The sequence below is a fragment of the Melozone crissalis genome, unplaced genomic scaffold (assembly GCF_028551555.1).
Source record: "Melozone crissalis strain CALT ecotype California unplaced genomic scaffold, PUWL_Pcris_2 ptg000081l_1, whole genome shotgun sequence".
Classification (NCBI taxonomy): Eukaryota; Metazoa; Chordata; class Aves; order Passeriformes; family Passerellidae; genus Melozone; species Melozone crissalis.
In genome coordinates this window covers 13,363,416-13,385,189 of record NW_026535858.1, presented here as the reverse complement: position 1 = coordinate 13,385,189, position 21,774 = coordinate 13,363,416, and the positions used below count along the sequence as shown (strand labels likewise).

The 21,774-nt window shown below is 45.8% G+C and overlaps 1 protein-coding gene across 1 annotated transcript; it reads right to left on the bottom strand.

Moving 5' to 3' along the window:
• Positions 1–1,001: 1,001 nt before the first annotated feature.
• KCNK12 (potassium two pore domain channel subfamily K member 12) lies at positions 1,002–19,993 on the bottom strand. Its single transcript, XM_054290199.1, has 2 exons — positions 19,642–19,993; positions 1,002–2,070 (listed from the first exon to the last, which is right to left on the bottom strand). The coding sequence occupies exons 1-2, from the start codon at positions 19,991–19,993 to the stop codon at positions 1,175–1,177; spliced, it is 1,248 nt and encodes a 415-aa protein (XP_054146174.1). The 3' UTR covers positions 1,002–1,174.
• Between the last annotated feature and the right edge of the window lie 1,781 nt (positions 19,994–21,774).

Below are 21,774 nucleotides of genomic sequence, written 5' to 3'. Positions count from 1 at the left end.
CTACACACTCTAGATCAGGTTTGCTTTTGGCTCTTCAGAGGTTTGGGCTAGCACAGGTTTAATATGGCTTAAGATGGCAGCAGCAACAGCCAAAGGCCAATTTATGACTTGGTATCAACATTTTGGGGGAAGTCAGCTTCGGGGTGAACTCCAAAGCAATGCTCTTCTTCTGTACAACCTGCACAGTCACATTTCTGGGAAACAAGTGCAGGGTTGGGGCCCTCAGAGAACTGCAAGGAAATGATTTGCATGAATGTCTGCAACAACACTGCAGAAGATGCAAATTTAGGACAGCAGAGAGCCTACATTCATTTTAGTGACTTATTTAAATGAGAAAGTAAGGAAGTAAGCATTTTTGTGGTGATGCAAACATTTGACACCAGAGGTGCATACGGGCTTCTCTAGCATTAAACAAATCAGTTCTGAAGATGACAACTGCCTGTTTTCTGTTATTCAGCAGGTAGGAACAGTTCTGCACACTTTAACATGGTCCTTGATAATCTCCTGGCTTTTAAGAGTTAGGTGGCAGGTGGTCTTTCAGACAAGCCTGGCTAAACCCCATGATTTGTAGGAGGGGAGTTCAGCCCATTCCATCCTCTGCCACTGAAGTCAGTGGGATTATTGAGGTGAAGCACAGCCTCCCTAAAGCTGGTGTGACAACAGCCACCTATGTGTATGTGTATGTCATACAGAGGCCTGCTACAAGGAATTGCTGAAGAGCACTGAGTACAAGGCTCAGGACCAGATCCAGACTTCAGCAAACTGGGAGATACTGGTTAGCCAAAACTTACCAACCCCATGTTTGAATCTGGAGTGCAACTTGCCCGCTTTATGCCTTTTAACACAGAGTTTGGGTTCAGGTGATGTTTCTGAAGAAGAACATGTTGGTTTTGACACCATCCTAGCCATGCACACCATCCTCCTGTAATTACACCAGGTTCTGCATCAAAGGCATTCAAGTCTCATTAAAAACCCCCTTAGGGGAAACTGTAACATAAAGATCTCACTGCATATTAGAGAAAACTTATAAAACCCCCAGAAAGTAAAATGCTGAACGCCCAATGAATACCAAGGCTGTCTCTGAAATGTAAAACCTTCCAGTAGCTTGCAGTGGCAACTCCACCCTAACCGCCATTTCATTTTAATTTAAGAAATAAACAGAATTCCAAAAGCTCTACCTAGAATCACTGGTTTCTGCCAAGCGGTTGTTCATGATGGCCAGAGCCCCCACCCCCGCCGAGAACCCGTTCTGTCTCGTGTTGATGCACACATTCCTCGGGTACCCGTTGGCTGTCTCGGACAGCTGCTTCTGCAGGATGGCCAGGGAGACCTTGCTGGAAGCCGTGAGCTCCCTCATGGAGATCATCTCCCCAGAGAGCCTCCTGCCCTCGGTGTCACTGTCGTACTGCCCGTCAGCGTCCCTGGCCACGTTGTGCCGGCGCAGGCGGGCTCCCGGCGTGATGGCGTTGCGGCGGCTGAGGCGGGTACTGGATTTATGGCACTTTGGGCAACATCTGCATTCGAATTTTTTCAACACCCAGTTCAAAATTTGTTTGATTACGATGGAGATGACATTAAAAAGGGAGTATATGCAACATACTCCCATTAATATAAACATGAAGTTCCCGAATCTGTATAATCCCTGATGCTGGTACACAGCGTTTTGGTTGCTTACCAAATCTCCAAAGCCGATGGTGCTGAAGGTGACAAAGCAGTAATACAAGGAGTCAACGTAGTTCCACCCTTCCACTGCCGTGTACATGGCCGAGGCGCAGCAGGAAAGGGCGATAGCAAAGATTCCCAGGATCAGCATGACGTGGTAAACGGATGGCTTCCAGCCCACGAGGCTGCCCACCCCGGACACGGCCGGCCCCTTTCGGAAGTTGGGAGGTAGGAGACCGCTCCTTCGCAGCTGCCTCTCGTAGCACGCCTTCATGATGAATGCCAGCAGGGAGATGATGCGCTCCAGGAAGAGGTTGAAGAAGAGGATGGTCCCGGCACAGCCAAAAAGGCCATAAACGATGAGGAACACTTTTCCGGCCACAGTTGCTGGTGTGGTCATTCCAAAACCTACGGTGTGGAGATAAACAGGCAACGTTAATAACACATGTTTTTGTGATAAGCTCGTGATATATGTACCTTAACAAGGCTCCCATCTCACTGGACAAAAGGAGTGCTAGCTCTAAGTCAGCTTAGGCCAACACAAAACCGAGTTTGGTGAAAAAGGAAGAAGGCACCAAAAGTTCAACGAGATGACTAAAATTCAAAAGCGAGCAAAAAGATCCTTGCAAGATGAAAGGATTATTATCTGTATTAACAGAGCAACACCACTCAAAATGCAGGTGGAAGGCTCACTGAACCCAAACCTTTTCAAGGTGGGATGAGTGAAGATGCCATTTCCCTGCTCCCACATGTGTCAGCCATCACAACCTGACGGAAAATTTAAGTTCTCTGTTCACAAGCTGCAACCCAGTGTAACATTTTTGTTACAGGGGTCTGATTATACCATTCCCACTGAGAAGATGGAAGTTTTCAGGTTGTATAACAGGGGAAAAAAAAAAAAACCAAACCACCTCCCAAATATTGAATTCTGTTTTAAAAATAACAGCACTTTTAATTCTTTTCCAAATCCCAGCTGTGACTCTAGCCCACCTGGTATCATCACAGAGGGAAGGAAAAGCCATCACGCCACAGAGCTGCCTGGGGGCACTGGGAACTTGCAGATGGATAATTACAGCAGTGAAAAACACTGCTGCACAGTTGAACAGAAAAATCAGAGTATACAAACTCTGGGAAGATCCAGCAACAATATTAATGCAACTCCTCTTTGTATGAATTACTTATTGTAATATTACTTATTATAACATTACTCATACACAAAGTTTTATAAGTAAGCAGTAATGCCTTGTAGCTAACAGATGGTTAAATAACAGCAAAAGTGAACTGAAATTTGCATGCAAATAAATACAGTAAATTTACTCCATGTCATTTGCTGATACCAGTTATCTTATGAAAAAGATTACCTACATTTCACATCCTATCTCAAGAAGAGTCTTCTGAAACTCAGTTCTGCAGGTATTGGCTTTTTTCTGCTATTCTTCCCTGTAAAAACACTTGGTGGCTCAGGCAAAAGACAGGGTTGAGGTAACTGCTTATGTCCCATGAATAAATAACCACATCTAATCTAAATTAAAGTTTTGTGAAAAGTCCACATTCCTAGATTTCATTGCTATATTGTTCCACCAAAATGCCCAGCAAGTAACATATTTAAGGAGGTAAATATCAACACCAGACTATATAAACAAAAGTTTGTGAAGGAAAAGCATAGAATATAATGAAATCATTACAGAGCATAATGAAATAATTAAATCCAGTTTATTACCAGAACACACCTTTATAAACAGCAACAGGATAATATTGCCTATATACAATGAGTTGAGATTGCTGCTTGAAATCTCTTGATCTATTTTTGCAATGGCTGAATTTTTCTGGCTAGTTTATCTGTTCTCCCTTCCTACTGTGTTGATAGAGAATTTCCCACTGGTTGACAGAAGACTGTAAATGCTCATGACAAGTAAACTCAGATGTATCTTTCCAGTGACATGAAGATGAATGAGGAAAGACGTGGTCCTACTCTCACAACAGATTTGGCAGGCTCAGAAACAGCTGTGTGCCAGCAGGTCAGCCCATACCTCACAATCTGAGTAACCTGATGTAGTGAAAGGTGTCCCTGTCCATGTGAACAGATAACCTTTCAACTCCCTCCCAAACCATCCTCTGACTCTATGATCAAAAACATCACTGTTAAAAGAGTATTTTGTGCAAGAGAGTCAGTGAAAAACTTGCCCAGTATTACCAGAAAATATAACCAAAGAGGTCATTACATCTTGCTTTCTGGACCCACTGTCTTCTCTCAATTTTGCAGTGTTAGCAACACCACCTTTGAGAGCAGACCTCACAAAGCCTGCCATGGGCTCTGGGAAGTTCTCAGTTCCTTCTCCTCTGTGGGATGGAGCTGTTCTCTGGGTTGGGCTGGCTGCTAGCAGGAGTCCTCTCATTTGATGATGCATATCCAAAAGTGCCTGGTCCTCAGAAGGAGCTGGGGAGCCTGTTGTGTTTGCCAGCTAGGGATACACAGCCAACTTGTGTTGGAGAAGGCATCTGTTTGCCTGTGCCTTGTCAGCAAAGCTCTTAAACATGTGCTTCACAGCAAGCATGTGAATATCACCATCAAAATAAATGGGTTTATTGTCACACATATGGCTAGACACATTTATTAATTAGGAAAAAAAAAGAAGAGATAGCAACAGTTTGGATCAAGCTGTAAATGTGCTGAAGCCTCTTACTATTTTCTGGTGATCGTTCAAGAGAGGTGATGAAGTTTTATATTTTTGATGCTGTTTGTCTCATCAAGATTTTCTGAAGCAAAATGCTTCCAAAATTCAGTATGTAGCTAGGCAAGGTGAAAGGGCCCATCACAGCAACGAGAATGCTAAGAAATACATAAAACAGGCCAAAAATGAGGCTAGGCAAACAGTGAAACATTTAGGTTGGAAACGACCTTTAAGACCATTGAGTCCAACTGCTACCCCAGACTGCCAAGCCACCACTAAAACACATCCCTTAGGTCAGCAGCTGGCTGAGGGAAGCAGTCATGGGCTCTCTCTCCATGCAGGACCTTCCTCCACCAGCTGTGTTTGTCCCTTGATGTCACCCCCAGCATGAGGAGTTGCTCCTGGTATGTTCTGAACCTCATCCCTGAGCTCAGCCCCTGCCCAAGGCTAAGAACTCCTGATGCCTGGATGAAGCAAACTCATCCAGAACTGCCTATGCTTCCAACACAGCACAGGGAAAAAGCACAACAGCTTTCCATGGCCCTGAGACACATCTCACAGGTGCCTTGGGGTTGACTTTGTGTGGCTCAGATGCAATATTGAACCTCCCCCGTGCCAATTCTGCCCCACCAGCTCAGACACAAGCTCTGTGGCAGCATTAATTTCAGCTGGTTGGTAGCTAATTCTCCCCAAAGAGAATTAGCAAAGATGAGCTGATAAAAACTCTCTTCAGCAGCCTCTCATGGTTAAGTGCCAGCATTTAATGAGACCCTCATCCTGACTTGCATAACAGGTTTGTGGTTACAATCCTGCTCATCTGGAGCTTTAAATTACTTAAGCTGGGGATGGATTCAAGTGGTAGAACAGATGGACAAACTTGTGACATATGCTTCCTGTTGCTCTTGCTTTCTTTTCTTTTACCCACTTTCTTATGAGTAAGAGGTGGTTGATGCCAGAAGACAGAGAGGAATAGCAGCTTTAGTACTTGTGAGCTCTTCTCTCAGTCAAATTACTTTGGCAATTACCTTGTCTTACTACACTTTGAGATTAAAGGGAGTGACAGTTTTGCAGTAAAAGACGTTTTTATTCAAAGATGCAATAAAGTTTTGGTCACTTCAAAAAGTGAACGCAAGGAAGTCACAGAAAACAGCACAAGAAAGGGCATAATGTGTCCCTGCCTCTTTCAGCTACCCTGGTTCTTCTTATAAGCCACAGGACTTCACTCACACAGCAGGTCAGCACACTGGAGCAGTCATTTGAAATCCCAGAGTGAAAGAGCACTTAGATCATCAGGGCACATCACCTCTATACTACTATATGACCACCATGTAGTTATATTCAAGGAAATCAAAAGAAACTAAAATGGCTGAGAGTAACTTTTTAAACAAATGGTTCCTCAAACAACAACAGAACAACTATAACCATAATGCTGCTTCCACAGGGAAAGAAGTTCTTGCACCATAAAGGCTAAGAGATGGGAGTTACAGAACACAGAGGAACAAAGAGCTACCAATTCTCATATTTTCCTGCTTCTTGTCTTTTTTCCACTTGCTTTACTTCATAGCTCTCCAATAGTCCTGGCTGGTCTTGACTGACACAAAAACCACACTACACATGTATATAGGAACCAAACATCCTACTCTGAATCCCATGTTTGGGTTCTGGTGCTTCTCTCCGCCCTTTCCCACCTGTTAGCATTTCATCATTTTTTCCCCTGAGAATCACACCTGTATGTTCCACAACTGCCTCTCATTTATTCTCTAGCTCCTTACCACCTAACATCCAGAAACAGTTGCCTTGGATACAGGGTCACCGCTCAGAGCTGACAAAACTGCTGCATCCAGAGCTTTTACCCAAGGAGTGGGAATACAACGAGTCAGTTCTTCCAACTTCTGCATTTCCCGACTACAAATTAAAGATTTCCTTTCCCTTCAACATCTTTCTCAACCTGCTTTAGTAAAATACCCCACTCTGGGCTCAAACAGTAAATTATTTTAGAGCTTTTCTATTGCAAAGCCTTTAATATAGAAGTTGCTGCAAAATCCCATTTGATCTCATTTAGATTACTATCTGCAAACACCTCCTGAACAGCAGCAGTCTTTCCAGCACTGTGTGAAATAAGATCCCTTAAGCTGGACCTGTGCTATTTCTGAACAAATGAGATGCAACTGCAGTTTTTAGGGCTGGCCTAACCTGTATCACACAAAGCTTGTAGTCCTTGGTAACCCATGTACTGGGGCAGATATTCCACGGAGAAAATACTGAGTGACCATGCAAATAAGGGCTGACTTCAATAATCATTCTCTCTGTCCATTCACACAAGAAAGAGCACTATGATGAGCACAAAATGTAGTTAAAAACCACCCATGTCTCTGCTGGTGCTCCTTGTTTCATTTCCACCTGTGCAACATCAGTCAGGTGTTTGAGACAACTGCTGCTCAAAGGGAGCCACGCTGGCAGAACAGAGCCAGGAGATGATTAATTGAACTCTAAGGAGTTTCAAAGAGCTGCAGGTGGCTGTTAGAGGCTTTCTACAGTACCAATTTTATTCTATTTACACACAACGGTGATCAGGTTATCGGTTATCCAAAGTGCTGTGATGCCTTAGTGAACACCAGAATCAATCATCTTTGGCACTCTTCTGCCTTTAAACATCCTTTAAACCACAGGCTAAAAGGTCATGGCCACACATTCATTCCTCTTTGTTGTATGTTGGCTTTAAAAAGAGATAACAGAATTGTAAGGAGGGTGAAGAGAGGAACCCAAAACCTAAGGAGAGGTTGGCATGTGTGAAATAGCCAAGGTATTTAGGGCGAAGGATATGCTGGACTGAGAGGAGTAAGGGTGAGGTTTCACCTCAGGAACCTCAACTGTGGCCACCTTGATGGGGTCTAAGGCACTGGGGGTGATCCCAAAGAAACCCCAGGGAAGGAGAGAGGAATAACTTCCTCAAAACCTGGCTGCTCAGGAATGTTTAACTTCTCCTCCTGGCAGCAGGTTTCCCAAGGGTGTTTTCCTAAGCTGACACCTTCCAGCTGAGCTTTCCAAGAAAGATCTTCAGTCTCTAGTGGGTACTCAGCAGGCACATTAATCAGCTCAAGTAGCCTAACTTTTGTACGTTTGAGTGATACCCGGCCCTTCAAAAGATAAACACTGGGGCTTCAGCACCAGCACCAGTATTCCTGCTCTGTTCACTCAGCAGAAGTAGGAAAGCTTTTTTCCTCAGCTGTCCTGCAGGTTGCCCTTTCTGTGCACAGCCTGCAAAGGAAGTGCACATCAAAGACCAACCAAACAAGTCCACCCTTGCTCTCTATACATATATCCTGAAGACAAAACCCAATAAATACAGAAGGAGGTCTGCTGAAGCTGCTTTGGCACAGAACCACTCCAAGGAAGAAGCAGAAGTGTCCCTAAAGCAGTTTTATGGTTCCCTGCCTGGGGCCAGCTGCTCTTTATACACGTTGTACAAGCAAATGGGGACTGACTTGTGCCAAGCCATCAGTGCTGCCAGCTGAGCAGCAGCTCTGGCCCAAGGTCTTGCTAAGCAGGCCCCCCTGAAGAGGGAATACATGGGGAGAGTCACAGGCTTGAGGCTCAAAATCTTTGGCAAGCTTATGTTCAGTTTTCTGCCTAATCCTACTGTGACAGAACATGGTTTCGAATGAGCCTCTCCTAAAAGGAGATGCTGGAGAATAAAGCTCAGAGAAGGATGAAAATCAGGAGCAGGAATTCAAATTACACAGAGAAAAAGAAAGTCAAGACCTACAAACCAGCACTATTCTTGCTGAATTGACTTTAGAGGGATGAATGTGTCCTGTGGCGTGACAATCTCCCTTCTCTATTAACATGTTGTTCATAAACTTTCTTTCAATACTTAAGGTTTTATTCTTATAAATAATACAATCTTCTTGTCTGCTAAACTCTTGGGGCCAATCTATGGTTTACAATCATAAAAATCAAGACTGAAATTATTTTCTTCATTTTATGCTGCCTTTCTTGGACAAGCCTTCAGCAAGATGCCACTAAATATCCTCCTGTTTGTCATTTATCCTGCCCCCCTGGCACAGCCAAAGCACCCTAATGGCTTGTTAAAACAGAAAGAATATTGTCTGGTGTTGCCTAAATTAGTCCTAAACCACCTCACAAAGGAGGACTTCCAGAAAAAGGGGATGGGAGCAGGATGTTCTCTCCTTTGGTGGCAGCCTATCTCCTTGTACATTGATCTAAACCAGCCCAGAGCTGCTTCTGTGGCTGCCTCCACACTGATGATTGCAGGGTCCTGTCTCTGGCTTGTTTTCTTTTCTTATCCTAACAGCTGGAGACAACCATTTTGCTGTAATCTTCTCTGAAATGGTGGTGCTGCTAATAACAGAAAAATATATCCCACACGCTCCACAGTTGTTTGACAAAGTTGTATTACTATGAAAAAAACCCTCTCCTTTGCACTACAGGCTCAGGGTCTTCACAGTGTCACATTAGCAGCTGTCAGGGAGGGTATCAAACCCCTGCTCATGATCCAGGCTGTGTGAAGAAGCATCTGCCTTGGCTCACTGCACTGCCCAGAATCACCTAAAGCACAGGGGTGTCACTGTCGAGTTTTCTGGAAAAATCCCTTTGCCAGGATTTCTTCTCCTGGGAAGCTGAGAAGCCTCAGAGAAAATTGAAAACAATAATTATCTGATTTGCTTCTCCTGTGTTGTGCTGCTGTGGAATGTGGTTGGACATTGTTTACCAACAGGTGGTTGTTTCATTGGTTACATGTGAATTGTTTTTACTTAATGACCATTCACAGTCAGGCTGTGTCGGACTCTGGAAGGAGTCACAAGTTTTCATTATCATTCTTTGTAACATTCTGTCTGTATCCTCTCTCTATTCTTTAGTATAGTTTTAGTTTAATATCATATCATGTCATATCATATCATATCATATCATATCATATCATATCATATCATAATAAATTAGCCTTCTAAGAACATGGAGTCAGATTCATCAATTCCTCCTTCATCCTGGGGACCCTGAAAATACCACGCAGGGGTTTCTGCACCACCACCAGACACAGGAAACACCCCTGCATTTAGAGTAACTGCTTTAAAAACACACAGAAAACAAAAGAATGGTAACCAGGAAATAGATGAAGTGTGGCTCAGTAACCATGGATATACACAACAGTGGACCTCAGGGACCCCAGGAATCACCAGTTCCTTCTTGCTCTTAAGATGTGTCCCATCTGTGAAGCCATACTCTGCCACCTCCTCTGACCTTCCTACAGTCTTCATGCAGCTGATGTTTCTAGGTGAATATTGTTCCAAAAGTAGATTTCTGTTGCAATCATAATTTCTCATCCTTTAAAGCTGCTTCCACTCTTATTTCCCTATGTGTTTTTGAGAATGTTTTTTTGTGTGGATGATTGTGTCTCTAAGCAACACCCTAAAAGAAAAAAGCTTATGCCCTGTCATTTCAAACATTAGCATTCACACTTTTGCTTTTGCTGTTTATTGAAACTTGCAGTTGCATTTCAGATGTTTATGTACTCCCAAGGTTGAGCCTTTTTAATCTTTTTCCTGAACTCCAAGTGGAAAAGAATAATGGCATCCAGATTTTGTTATATTCTTGAGGTATTATTGGCTTCTAAAGAATACTTGCACATGTACTGTCACTCCAGTGCCAGTACATCTCACAATACTTCTCCTTTCAGGCTAAGAAGCAGCATTATCTAGATTTCACAATGATCTTGGGTCTGTGTCATATTTCCTAGCATGAGAAGTCTGACAGAAGAAGATGTCACTCGTGGGCTTCCTGAGCCTTGCAGATGGGAAAGGTTCTGTTCCACGGTTATATTGTTGGCTTATCTTTTGACTGGATTAAACAACAGACTTGTGGCATATTTTTTCTTCTGCCACTGGTGATTGTGTAGGTAGGTGGTTCAGAGAACATCTGTTTCTTCATGGTTGTCTCAGCTATTCTGCTTTACAAAGAGTTTGGTTTTAAAGATGTACCCAGGGATAAAAAGGCCCTAAACATGAAAACATCCTTTCCACTGTTAGGTCTGTTTTTTGTTTGTTTATTTTTTTCAAATCTCTGTACAAACTTCCACAGTTACAATTTAATGAAAAAAAAACTCTGATAAACCTACCTGGGCCTCTTAATGGTTTAAATATACCTTCATAGGTCCCTTATTTTAAAAAGCTTCAGCTAAAAGCAAAGAGCAAATTCTCAAGCATCATTTTGCTCAGGCAGCTCTTCCAATCCATTCATGGAGGCACGAAGACATGATTTTAAGTTACTGTAACAGAAATAGAGGGTGACAGGACTGCTGACTAACCAGTTATTTCCCATTTTCTACTTCTTCATTTAACTCTTCCTTCCTTAGTATGCATTTCCCTTGACTATTTTTAAATTTAATGGTACTGAACAACTCCACTACGCTACCAAGACAATTTTGAGCTCATATTTTATCTGGGATTTTCCTGGTCCTCACAGTTCTGCCAGTAGCAGCTTTTATAAACTAACAAATCATCATATCAAACAGCTTGTTTCTGCCTCTCTTGTGAAAATCACAACTTGGGTTTAAGACCTTTACACTGCTGTCACTCCCTCCTATTTCCATCAAGCTTAAAGCAGACCTGACTCCATGCACATTGAGCATGAATGTGTTTTTTGTTTGACCTCAGGAGAGAAATATATTGCTTCCACAATTCTCAGGCTGAGCAACAAGATGACAGAATATATAATGATGAATAACCAAAGGCATTTTATCTGGCTTTAACTGAAATTTACTGAATTAGTTCCTCACTCAGCTCTTGCATGGACAAATTTCTTCTAGCTGCAGATTAAATTTGCCTGTGTAAGACTTGAGAATGATTGGGAAACATTTGGCCAATAATTTCTAAAGGGGAAGAAGCTGCAGTGGAACAAGCTCAGAAAGGTTAAAATCCAGTGAGGACTTGCTGTGGGGCTACAACTCTTTTCAAGGTATTACTGCCTCTTTCATGCACTTATCATGGAATTTTAAACACGAGCAATAGCAGTGCTCACCCACAATAAGTAATCCCGTATGTTAACATCAAACCATTCAATTTCTTATCTTATTCCACTCCAAAGCTTTAATTACTTGTAAAGGCTGCTAATGCTTTGCCTTGTCTAATGCAATTAGATTTAATTTTCATTCTACTTCTCATTTGATTCAAGAAAGATTGTACTGAAGCCTTCCCATGTCTAGGTGTACCAGCCAGTGCCATCAGCAGACCCACTGAGCTCAGGGGGATGTATTTGACATGCTAATAACAAGTGCATTTGTTTTATAAACCTGGTGTGCCAATAAAGCACCTAAGGCAGGATTTCCTAAAGCTCTGCAGACGGGTCTGCTATTGACTTCAGCAGAAACAGGCTATTGAGGAGGTATTTTATTTGTCTGGATTGCTATGCAATTGCCCCTTGGATTATAGTTCTGTTTGTTACTAGAGTGTTTTTTATTCACAAAAGGTTTTTATTGTCACTTCAAACATTTATTGTGCTCAGGAGGACTTTTCACATTTCAAACGTTCACCAGCATGAACCCTAATTTTTGACCTTAAACACCTTTTCCCAAAATGCCCTGAGATAAGCACTTGGTGCTGACACACCACAAAAACTGTCTCTTTTGATACAGGTAAGCAAGGCTTATTCAGATCATGGCCAAAGGCTATGTTTTCAATAATACCAAGCTGCTTCAGTCTGAAAATTGCATATGAAACGTTCTGAGCTGCTTTTCTGTTGCTCTAACCCTGATGCCACTATGGCAAGAGGCAAAATTCTCTTTGACTTAACAGCTTTAATGATAAGGTAATCCTGCGTTCATTAAAATGAAGAAATAACATTGTATTTTCCAGCACACTGCCAGCAGCAGGTAATGTTACACACAGTTAATTGTCAACAGAACTGCCCTGTAATTGTTTTCCTCTTCTCTCCACGATGAAGAGCAATTAAAGCTTGTATAAAAACAAGACACTGTGCTGGCAAAGATGACCCCGTGGTACAAGTGAGAAAAATTTGTGACGTGCATATGATCTGTGTCAAACTGAAGACAATGAGAGAAGGAGGAAACAAACCAAGAAAGAAATGAGGGTCAATAGCAGGATTAACACTAGGGAAAGGAGATGAGGGTGATGAGGAACAGGGAGAAGCTGTGAAGCTTTACTTCTGACTTCTTTGGTAGTCCTTAACGTGAAAGACTGTAAAGTCAGCAAACAAATATTTGAAAGTTAATCAAGCAAACAAATCACCAGTAGGGAAGGACATCTTAACTGGAGGAGGGCAGGAGAAGCTGGAGAAGCTCAGGCTGGGAAGGGCAGGTGAGCAGCAGCAGTGGATAAGCACTATGAGAAGGGAAGGGGGAACATCCCCAGGAGAACAAAGTGGGGGAAGGCTCCAGGGGTGGCAGGGCTCCATGGGAACACAGGACACAGAGCTTCAGGCAGGATCTGGCTTTATGAGCCTGCAGCAAACAGGGCAGCTGATAAGCCCTGTAATTATGATCCCTCACAGGCTCACAGGGCTCACAGGGAGGTTGCTGGGTAATGGAGGCGGACTGGCTGGAGCCACAGGGGATGGAGAGCTGTCAGAGGGTGCCTGGGCACACCAGGGTCTGCTCTGCAACCACATCCACAAGCTCTGGTAAATGCACAGGGAACTAAAATAGAGGTGTCTGCAGGACTATCACCAAACACCAAATGGAATGTTGTGCTGAGCAGGAGGTACCTGCTCACTCAGCCGGCATTGCTCCTTCCATGACACAAGCCAGAGGGACCCTGAAGGCTGCAGAAAGGGAGAATCCAAGGTACCTGCTCACTAAGTCGGCATTTCTCCTTCAATGACCCAAGCCAGATGCAAAAAGGGAGAATCCATGATTACAAACTCCAGCTGGTCTTTGTTTTGAACCTGAACCAGCACCTGGTAAGTCAGTATAAAATCTCCCCAAGCTTCTGAGATGCTGGATCATATCTCAGATGCTGGACTATATCTCATATAACACTGGGCAAAATTTGGTTTTTGGATGACTGCTCTACAAAGTTGTGGTGCCTGACATTTAATTTTGAGACCACACATTTCAGTGCTCCAGCTGAGCACCTCACACTCCACATCCACACCAAAAAGAAATGCAATTTGTTTGTCCTTGACCCCTCCATCTGTTACTGATGTTAATGTTTTGAAACATTTAGCTAGGGGTTAATATTAAAGAAACATCTGAAATGTTTAGATTAACTAATCTGTACTGAAATGCTCTGTAGAGATCATTCAGTTTAGTTGGCCAAAGCATAGTAAAAGCTTAATTTTCTGTAGCTGGCATAACCCTACAGGGGCAGGCAAACCCTAAAAAGCACTGAAATTAAAGTAATATTTTTCACAATTTTTTATTTTTTAAATTTTAGAAAGGGTTTTATTTCAAGTATTTGGGTTTCTCCCTCCTGCCTTCTAGAATAAAATCACAAGAAATTTAGGATCAAAATGATTTAATCATGACCCTTCAGTGGGGACTCCTCAAGTCACCTGTGTAATTACATGGATGTATTCCAAGTAAAGATTTATGTTGCTGCTCTCAACTACAAGACAGCAAGCTGTGATTTAGATTACTTCTCTGCTCCGAGCACCCAACCTATGCCCACACACTTGGGAAATTCCTATCAGTGGCACCCAAAGAAGTTAATACTCCCATGCAGCTATGGCAAGCAGAAAACATTGCTATGGTGACAGTACTTCATCTGAGGAAAATCAGGGTAGGATCAGAACTCTCCACAGAAATGTGCTGACCATTGGCCTGCTGCCCTCTGAGCCTCTTGCTCTCTGTTCTTTATCGAGATTGCCCGAGTGAGAAAATAACCCAGAAATCCAGGGGCACATTGATCAAAGCATGAAGGAATCAGATCTGCCTCAAACACCCTCCCATTCTGCCTGCAGATTGTATATAGGATGGCAAAGACAAATAACCTGACACTGCAGCTTAATAACACTGCTGGCTCTTCCAGCTGCTTTCTCATTCAGCTTTGTTTGATTATTTCTTAACTTTAAGAAGGTCAGATCTGGAGGTACTCCCCCCTAATCTGAAACCTCTGCAAAAGCTGCCTGTACAAGTCCCAGAGAGCTGCAGAGCCCTGAGGAGGTAGCAGTGCTGCTGACCATCTGAACCAGATCCCTGAAAGGGCAGCCAGCCCTCACCTGAAGCTGTGGGGGTGTCACATTCCTCCATAATGGGCTTTAATAATTGCCCTTCCATGAAATAAAATTAAAAGAAATTAAAAAGATAAAGCCAACTCTGATTTAACTAACAGGTTTGAATTTGAACACCCTGGTTTGGCTGTCACCTTTTGGTTGGGCTGACCCCACAGGGAGCAGGGAGCCAGAACCTCCTGTGGCTGCAGCTCTGTGACGGCGCTCACAGGGGGCTTAGGATGAGGGAAGAGATGAGGATCTGACTCCATGTTTCAGAAGGCTGATTTATTATTTTATCATATATATTACATTAAAACTATACTAAAAGAATAAAGAAAAGGTTTCATCAGAAGGCTAGCTAAGAATAGAATAGCAAAGAATGATAACAAAGGTTTGTGTCTCTGCTCTCTGTCAGAGCCAGCTGGGCTGTGATTGGCCATTAATTACAAACATCCAACATGGGCCAATCACAGATGCACCTGTTGCATTCCACAGCAGCAGATAATCAATGTTTACATTTTGTTCCTGAGGCCTTTCAGCTTCTCAGGAGGAAAAATCCTAAGGAAAGGATTTTCCATAAAAGATGTCTGCAACACAGCTCTAATTCACATCCTGGAATACAAGACGAAGATGGGACAAATATACTTCCCTCTTAAACCTTCAGACCATCTTGGTTATTTGTGGGATTTCTCACCAAATTATCCTCTGCAGTGTCTGCTCTTACAGATTGCTCTTAACCCCTGGCTCCTGGCAGCGCAGTCCAACATCTCACCTGTGCTTGCTGAGCTGTCCAAGTGTGCTTTGCGCATCACTTCCATTAAATTATCACCTCCAGAGCATCAGGACCGGCAGACATTCTCACAGGACTATGATAGAGAGCCAGAGGGTATCTTAGGAGTGAGTGCTTATGGTGCTTAGGCTGTGGAGCACAAGCAGAAATGCTGGGCTGGGTGTGCTGGTCCCTACACAGGAGCCACAGAGAAGAAGGTCCAACCCAGCTGAGACCCCAAGCAAGGAGAAAACCTCTGCCAGAGCCAGTGAGATGGCAGAAAACACAGAATGCTGTGTCTCTTACTTAAGAGCAGAGGATGGCCCCATCCCATTGGATGGAGCTGTCAGTTCACAGGAATATTGAGTAATTTAACAGGATACCTCAGGGGTAAGGCAAGTGTGAATAGTCCTGCTCACTCCTACACACTGTGTCCCCAACACCTGCAACCCCTGCACAGCTGTACAGAGAGGAGATCCCTGCTTCTTTCCTTCTCAGGGGCATTTCTCAAGCACACATAACCCAGACTTCTTCCATCCCAAAATCATCTGCCCACAGTAAAGGTGCTATAAAAATATTTTATTGAAAAAATCGCTTTTATATATCAGAGTACTTCACTTGACCTCATTTTTTAATGCCTGGTATGGATTTCTATAAATCAATTCTATCACTTGATTTTTGAAACATGTACTTACACATAAGAAGCTGAGAATCCAATTTAAATGGGTCTATGTTTCAAAAGGTTTTACTATACAGGCACCTAAGATTTATTCTAACCCTTAAGAGAGGAAAAAAATCTGGGTACAAAGTCTAGACTCATGGACTGAGTCAGAAATCCAGATCTTCAGGCATTCCAGAGTTGCCTGGTGTGCTGGGCAGAATAAATCTCTGCTACCAGAATACAGGGAAAGCCTGGACTGATTATACGTGCATCTGTAACATTTTTACCAGAGAGAAATCTGGTTATACTTTTGCTTTCAGTCTTTAACAAAGTGCTGGGTACTTTGGTGGTTTGCATTTGGGGAGGAAAGGAAAAAACTCAACTGAAAACTAAAGTCTGCAGTCAGTTAGACCAAAGAATCAAGAATAAATTCCACCTAGCTGCTCCTTAAAGAAATCAGAATAATAATTGCCTAGAAACCCAGTACCTTTTGGAGTGCAAAATAATGACTGAATAGATGGTGTGGTCTGACAGCAAGCAATCAGAAGTTAGACTGAAGGATTTTCTTACATAGCTCTGAAAATCCAGATGTGTCTAATGAAAACAGACTCAACATTTCATTATTCAAGCACAAACAATACAGTAATAAAAACTGAGTGCCCAGAGTGCTATCAAGAGGGTGTTTTATGGACTGCAAGCCACACACTTTGTGGGCTATTCAGGAAAATGCTTTACAAAATGACAATTTCAACTCTCATTTCTTAAAGACCCCATTAACACGTTTCTCACCCAGACTGTTTGATTGTGTCCCTGAGGATTTAGGGAAGTGCAGAACCGCAGCCAAGGAGGCACCTAAGAGAGGGGAGCTGCTTGGCTCTGCAGAGGAGCTGCTCAAGGAGCGTGGATGGAACAATTCTCTCCCAGCCTGGCTACTCCAAACCCTTGTGCTCACAGAAGGATGAAGAGCTGGGAAGGAAAGATGAGTCTTTCTCAGCTCAAACTCCAGGAGAACATGCAGCCCTGTGCCTGGATTTCAATGTATTTCAATGTATTTATTTCAATGTATTTCAATGTATTTCAATGCCTACATGAGAAAGATTTAGTAGTTTTATTAAAACTATCGCGAACAGAGCAAGGGTTTGAAAAGACATAGCGAGATTCCTGCAAGTTGGAATCCTCTACAGAGGAGAAGCTGAGTAACCTGTGGGTGATTTACTCCTGAGAGACACTGAGTATACTTGCTGTTTGTTAAGCAGTGAGTAAGGAAGCTTTCCTCCACCTCGCTGGGATGGTGCAGTGTTTAGCTGGAGTAATAAAGTTGCTTTGACACACGTAACTGATGAAGCTGTGGAGGAAGGAAAGCTGTTTTGACTCTGCATGTCTGGTAGTTCTTGGCAAGGCAGGGTAAAAACAGCATTCTTGTCAATTAAGCACGACAGGAAAGCAAATCAAGCTGCTCAGAGCCAGGATAACGTGGTGTGTGAGCTGACAGGGGAATCAAAGGTAGTCCAGGTGGGAAGGTACATAAATGAACTGGCTGGGAGGGAAAAATGGACCTTGAAAGAATGGCTTTGGAGCTGCTCACCCAGGGGACATCTCAGTGCCCTGCCATTTGGTTTCTCTCATGCTTGGGACCACGAGCCAGAGAGCTTTGTGCACATTTGACTAAGAGCACAGTGTCATGTTTCAGTGGAACAACTAGTTAGTTAATTCACGAGGTTTTCTCACTTTTGCTGGGCAGAACTGCCAAAAATAACCAAATACAACTGTGTGGTGGAAAAAACCCTGCTGCAGCGGAGCTCTTCGTGGGCTCTGCCTCTGTGAGCTGCAGCAGCTTGAAGAGGCACACGAAGAGAAGCAGCACTGAGGTGGGGGCAGCAGTTTCCTCCTCATCTGCAGGGGCTGTACACGTGAAATGTACAGGGTGAAAGCCATGCTGGGATGGAGCACAGCAGCCTCGGGATGCTGGGATCTGGCAGACACTGCTCCTGCCAGGCTGTGCTGCTTGGCACCCCCAGAACAGCATCTCTGCCACAGCCTTTGCAGTGCCCACAGGCACAGCTCAGCCTGCATCTCCTCACTCAGAGCTCTCTGAACTCACACCAAGTACTCTAAGCAATCCAGGAGAAAGCATTGCCAGGTAGTATTGCAACGGAAGGAATGACTTGGGGAGCGCTTGTCAGAACACAGCCTTTGTTGCACGTCACAAAAAACCCCCAGTTTTCAGCCTCCACCTTGCATGTGAGCAGTGACATTACCGTCTCTTGGTTGGTGCCACAGGAACATGAGAAACACAACTCCTGGCTCTGCCATTTACACCTCTCACCTGGCAAAACCCTGCTGAGCTCCTCAGTCCCCCTGCTCAGGTACAAATAACTGCAGGCGGGCAATGAAGTGGAGATGGAAACAGAAACATTTTACATTTCAATGACCTCAGTGAGCAGAAGCCAGAGTTGGCAGGAAAGCAGTGTGTTTACACATCACCTGAAGATTTCTGTTTCTCACAGCAGGTGTACTGAAAGAATGGGTTTGTTAAAACATTGGCTTTTTTTGTTCACTCATTCTGATCAGTCAAAACAATCTCTTTTAAACATACGTTCCTGTGATGAAGAAAGCTTAGTGCTTAATTAAAATGGTGCTTTAATGACCGGGCTACCAAATGTAATTGCAAAGCAAAAGGTAACTGGATTTTTCAATGCAAAAAGTAACAATACCTGACAACACTGCTGTACTCACCATCACGACTCCATTATACAGATTAGTCATTATTGATAAAACATTTTCCATACCTAATGAATGCAAACGCAACAACGAGCTGTGAGTTTCTTCCTCTACAATAGACGGAAAACACAACATTTATGCTCAGAAGACACCTGGATTCTTACAGAACTTACAAACTGGCAGAGTTAAGATCGCTAAGATCTTGTACTCAGGGACAGGGTTTCTCAAGCAATAGTCCAAGAGCAGTAGACAGCCACTTAAAAAAAAATAAAAAATCCTCCCACCATAACTTATAGTTTGCTTTACAAAGTGCTGCTCTTCCTAAACACCTATGGGACAGGAAAAACTGCAGCGATACACTGAGAACTGTAGTGTGCTACAGCTGGAGGACAGCGACTTCGCGTCTTTAAACACACACACACATCCTAACTTTGCCAGCAGTTAAAGCCGGTACCAATTTAGGCTTTCGCCGTGCCTGGCCGTGCTTCTCTCCTTCAGCATCTCCATCAGCCCGCTTCTGCCGACCCCCGCGCCGCCTCTCCCGGTACCGAGCGCATTCCGGCGCCGGCAGCGCCGCTCGGGCGGGCAGCCGCCAGCCCCGTCCGCTCCCTGGGGCCGGCGGAGCGAAGCAGCCCGCCGCCGGCAGCAGAAGTTTGCTGGGCAGGGACGGAGCTCCGGCAGCCGCGACGGCGGGCGCTGCTGCGAGCCCGCGGGAGCCGGAGCGCGGCGGGGCGGGAGCAGCGCCGGTCCCGGCTCCGTGCAGCGCGATGGGGGGGCTGGAGGGGACCGCGACCCCCGGGACGGGAGGTCAGCGGGGACAGAGCGACCCGGAGGCGCTGCGAAGCCCCGGTTGCCACAGCAACGCGGCGGCGCCTCTCCCCAAACTTTGGTCGCTATAACGACGGGGCCGCGGCCGCGGCATCCCCCGGACGGGCGCGTCCGCTCCGCGGGGCCGTCGGGGCGGCGCTCACCTATGGTGGAGACCACGGTGCCCACGAAGTAGAAGGCGCCGGGGAAGTCCCAGCGGGGCCGCAGGGCGTCGACGCGGATGCCCGCGGCCATGGCCGCCTCGTAGCTCCGCAGGAAGGCGCGCAGCTCCGGCAGGCTGATGTTGAAGATGCGGCTGAAGTTGTGCAGGGTCCGGTTCCAGCGGAGCTGCGCCGCCGCCTCCGACGGGCTCTCGAGGGCCGAGAAGACGGTGGCGCCGGCGCTCAGGTACGCCGCGATGAGGGCGGCCAGCAGCAGGAACCGCCCGTTGTCCTCGTTGAGGGGCGCCAGGCGCCGCCGGCGGCAGGAGCCCACCGCCCCCCGCGGGGGCATCATCCGGTGCGCGGCGCGGCGGGCGCGGCGGGCGGCGGGCGGCCCCCGGCGCGGGGCGCGGGCATGGGGCGGCGCTGCGCGGAGCCCGGCGCGGCGGCGGCTTCGCTGCAGGGGCCGCGGCTCTGAGTCATCCCCCGGCGGGGCTGCCCGCCCGCCTGGCGACGGCGGCGCCCCGGGGCCGCTGGCCCGGCCCGCCCGCGCTGGGCCCCGGGGCCGCGGGCGGCAGCGGCGCGGGCTGGGCGGCGCGCACCGCCCGGCGCGCTCTGGCCATGCGGGGCGGCGGCGGCGGCGGCCCCGCCGCGGGGGAGACGCCGCGGGGAGGCGGAGGCGGAGGCTCCGCGCGGCGCCCGGTCGACGGCGGGCGGAGGGCGGGAGCGTGCGGCGCGTCCCCCGGGGAGCCGCATCCCCGGCGGGAAGGCTCCCGCAGCCCCGCTGCCGCCCGGGCCCCGCCGCTGGAGCCGCCGCTGCCGCGCCCCCGGGGGCCGCCGCGCCCGGCCGGGGGAGGGATGGGGCGGGACGGGGCCGCCCTGCCCTGCCCTGCCCTGCCCTGCCCTGCCCTGCGTCGCTCTTCCCTTCCCTTCCCTTCCCTTCCCTTCCCTTCCCTTCCCTTCCCCGCGGCACCGGCCGGGCTCGGGGTTGCGGCGCACCCGCCGGTCCCCTCGCCATGTGCGGGATGCGCCGCGGCCGCTGCGGGGCTGGTGTGGCTTCAAAAGCTTTTCTCTACGCCCCGTACCGAGAGGGTGTTCATGAGGGAGTTGGTGGTGGTCGGTGGAGCGCTAATTACTTAATTTCAGCCATTTCTGGACGAAGGAATGGTTGTTTCTGATCTGACTCCACTGAGGTAGACCCAAGAAAATGATACATTTTGGGTTCGGTGCCAAATGCCCATTTAATCTTAGCTGGTGTCTGAAAAGTGATTTTTCTCCTCCTAAGATATTGGATTCTGTCTTTGCTGTTTGCCTTGGAACAAACACTGTAGCCTTTCTTATCTGTTATGCTGCAGTGAGAACTGCAGTCCTTTCCTGGGAGACTTGAAGTAAATAATTACATTCGTATTTTTAAAATAAAATGAGAATTCTCACTGATAAAGCATTGCAAAGAGGATGGGAGTGATGCCAGTCCTGCAAACATATGTGTAGGGGTTGATAACACGTGTAGGAAAGATCTGGGCTTGGAGGAGGAAATGCTCCCCACAATTTACAGTTGCCAGTGTCAGTCTCACTGAGATGGGAGCTTGTGCCCTGGTTTATGGGTTTTTTTAGCCTAGGTTCTATTTTTTCTTTTCTTTTTTTCTTTTTTTTTTTCATCTACAGGAAAATATTTGCTGCCTCTTGGTAGCTACATGATGTCTTTTAGCAAAGGGCTATTTGCCATCACTAGAACATCTCCATAGCTTCACACATCTATTTCTTATTTTGGATCTGAGAGCTTTTGCTTTGCCGTGAGATTTCATATTATTGGCAGTTATCTCTTGGCCACCACATCCATAGCAGGAGGACTTCCTTCCTTTCTAACAGACTGTTCATACTTGTCAGGTGAAGAAAACTGCTTGGATTTACACCTCTGCTTCCTAGGAACATGTCTAATCAAAGTATCATGTTTTGATAGCCACTAACATCTCCAAACTTTGGGGTTTTGCTGTTATTGCTGTTGTGCTAAAGCATTTTGTTCAGTAGAGGTGAAAGTGTCTAGAAGTATCAAAGATTTCCAATCTCCTTTTGTGCTCAAGGCGACCAATACCACATGCAACTCTTAAGAAAAAAAAAGTGTCTCCTATTTCAAAG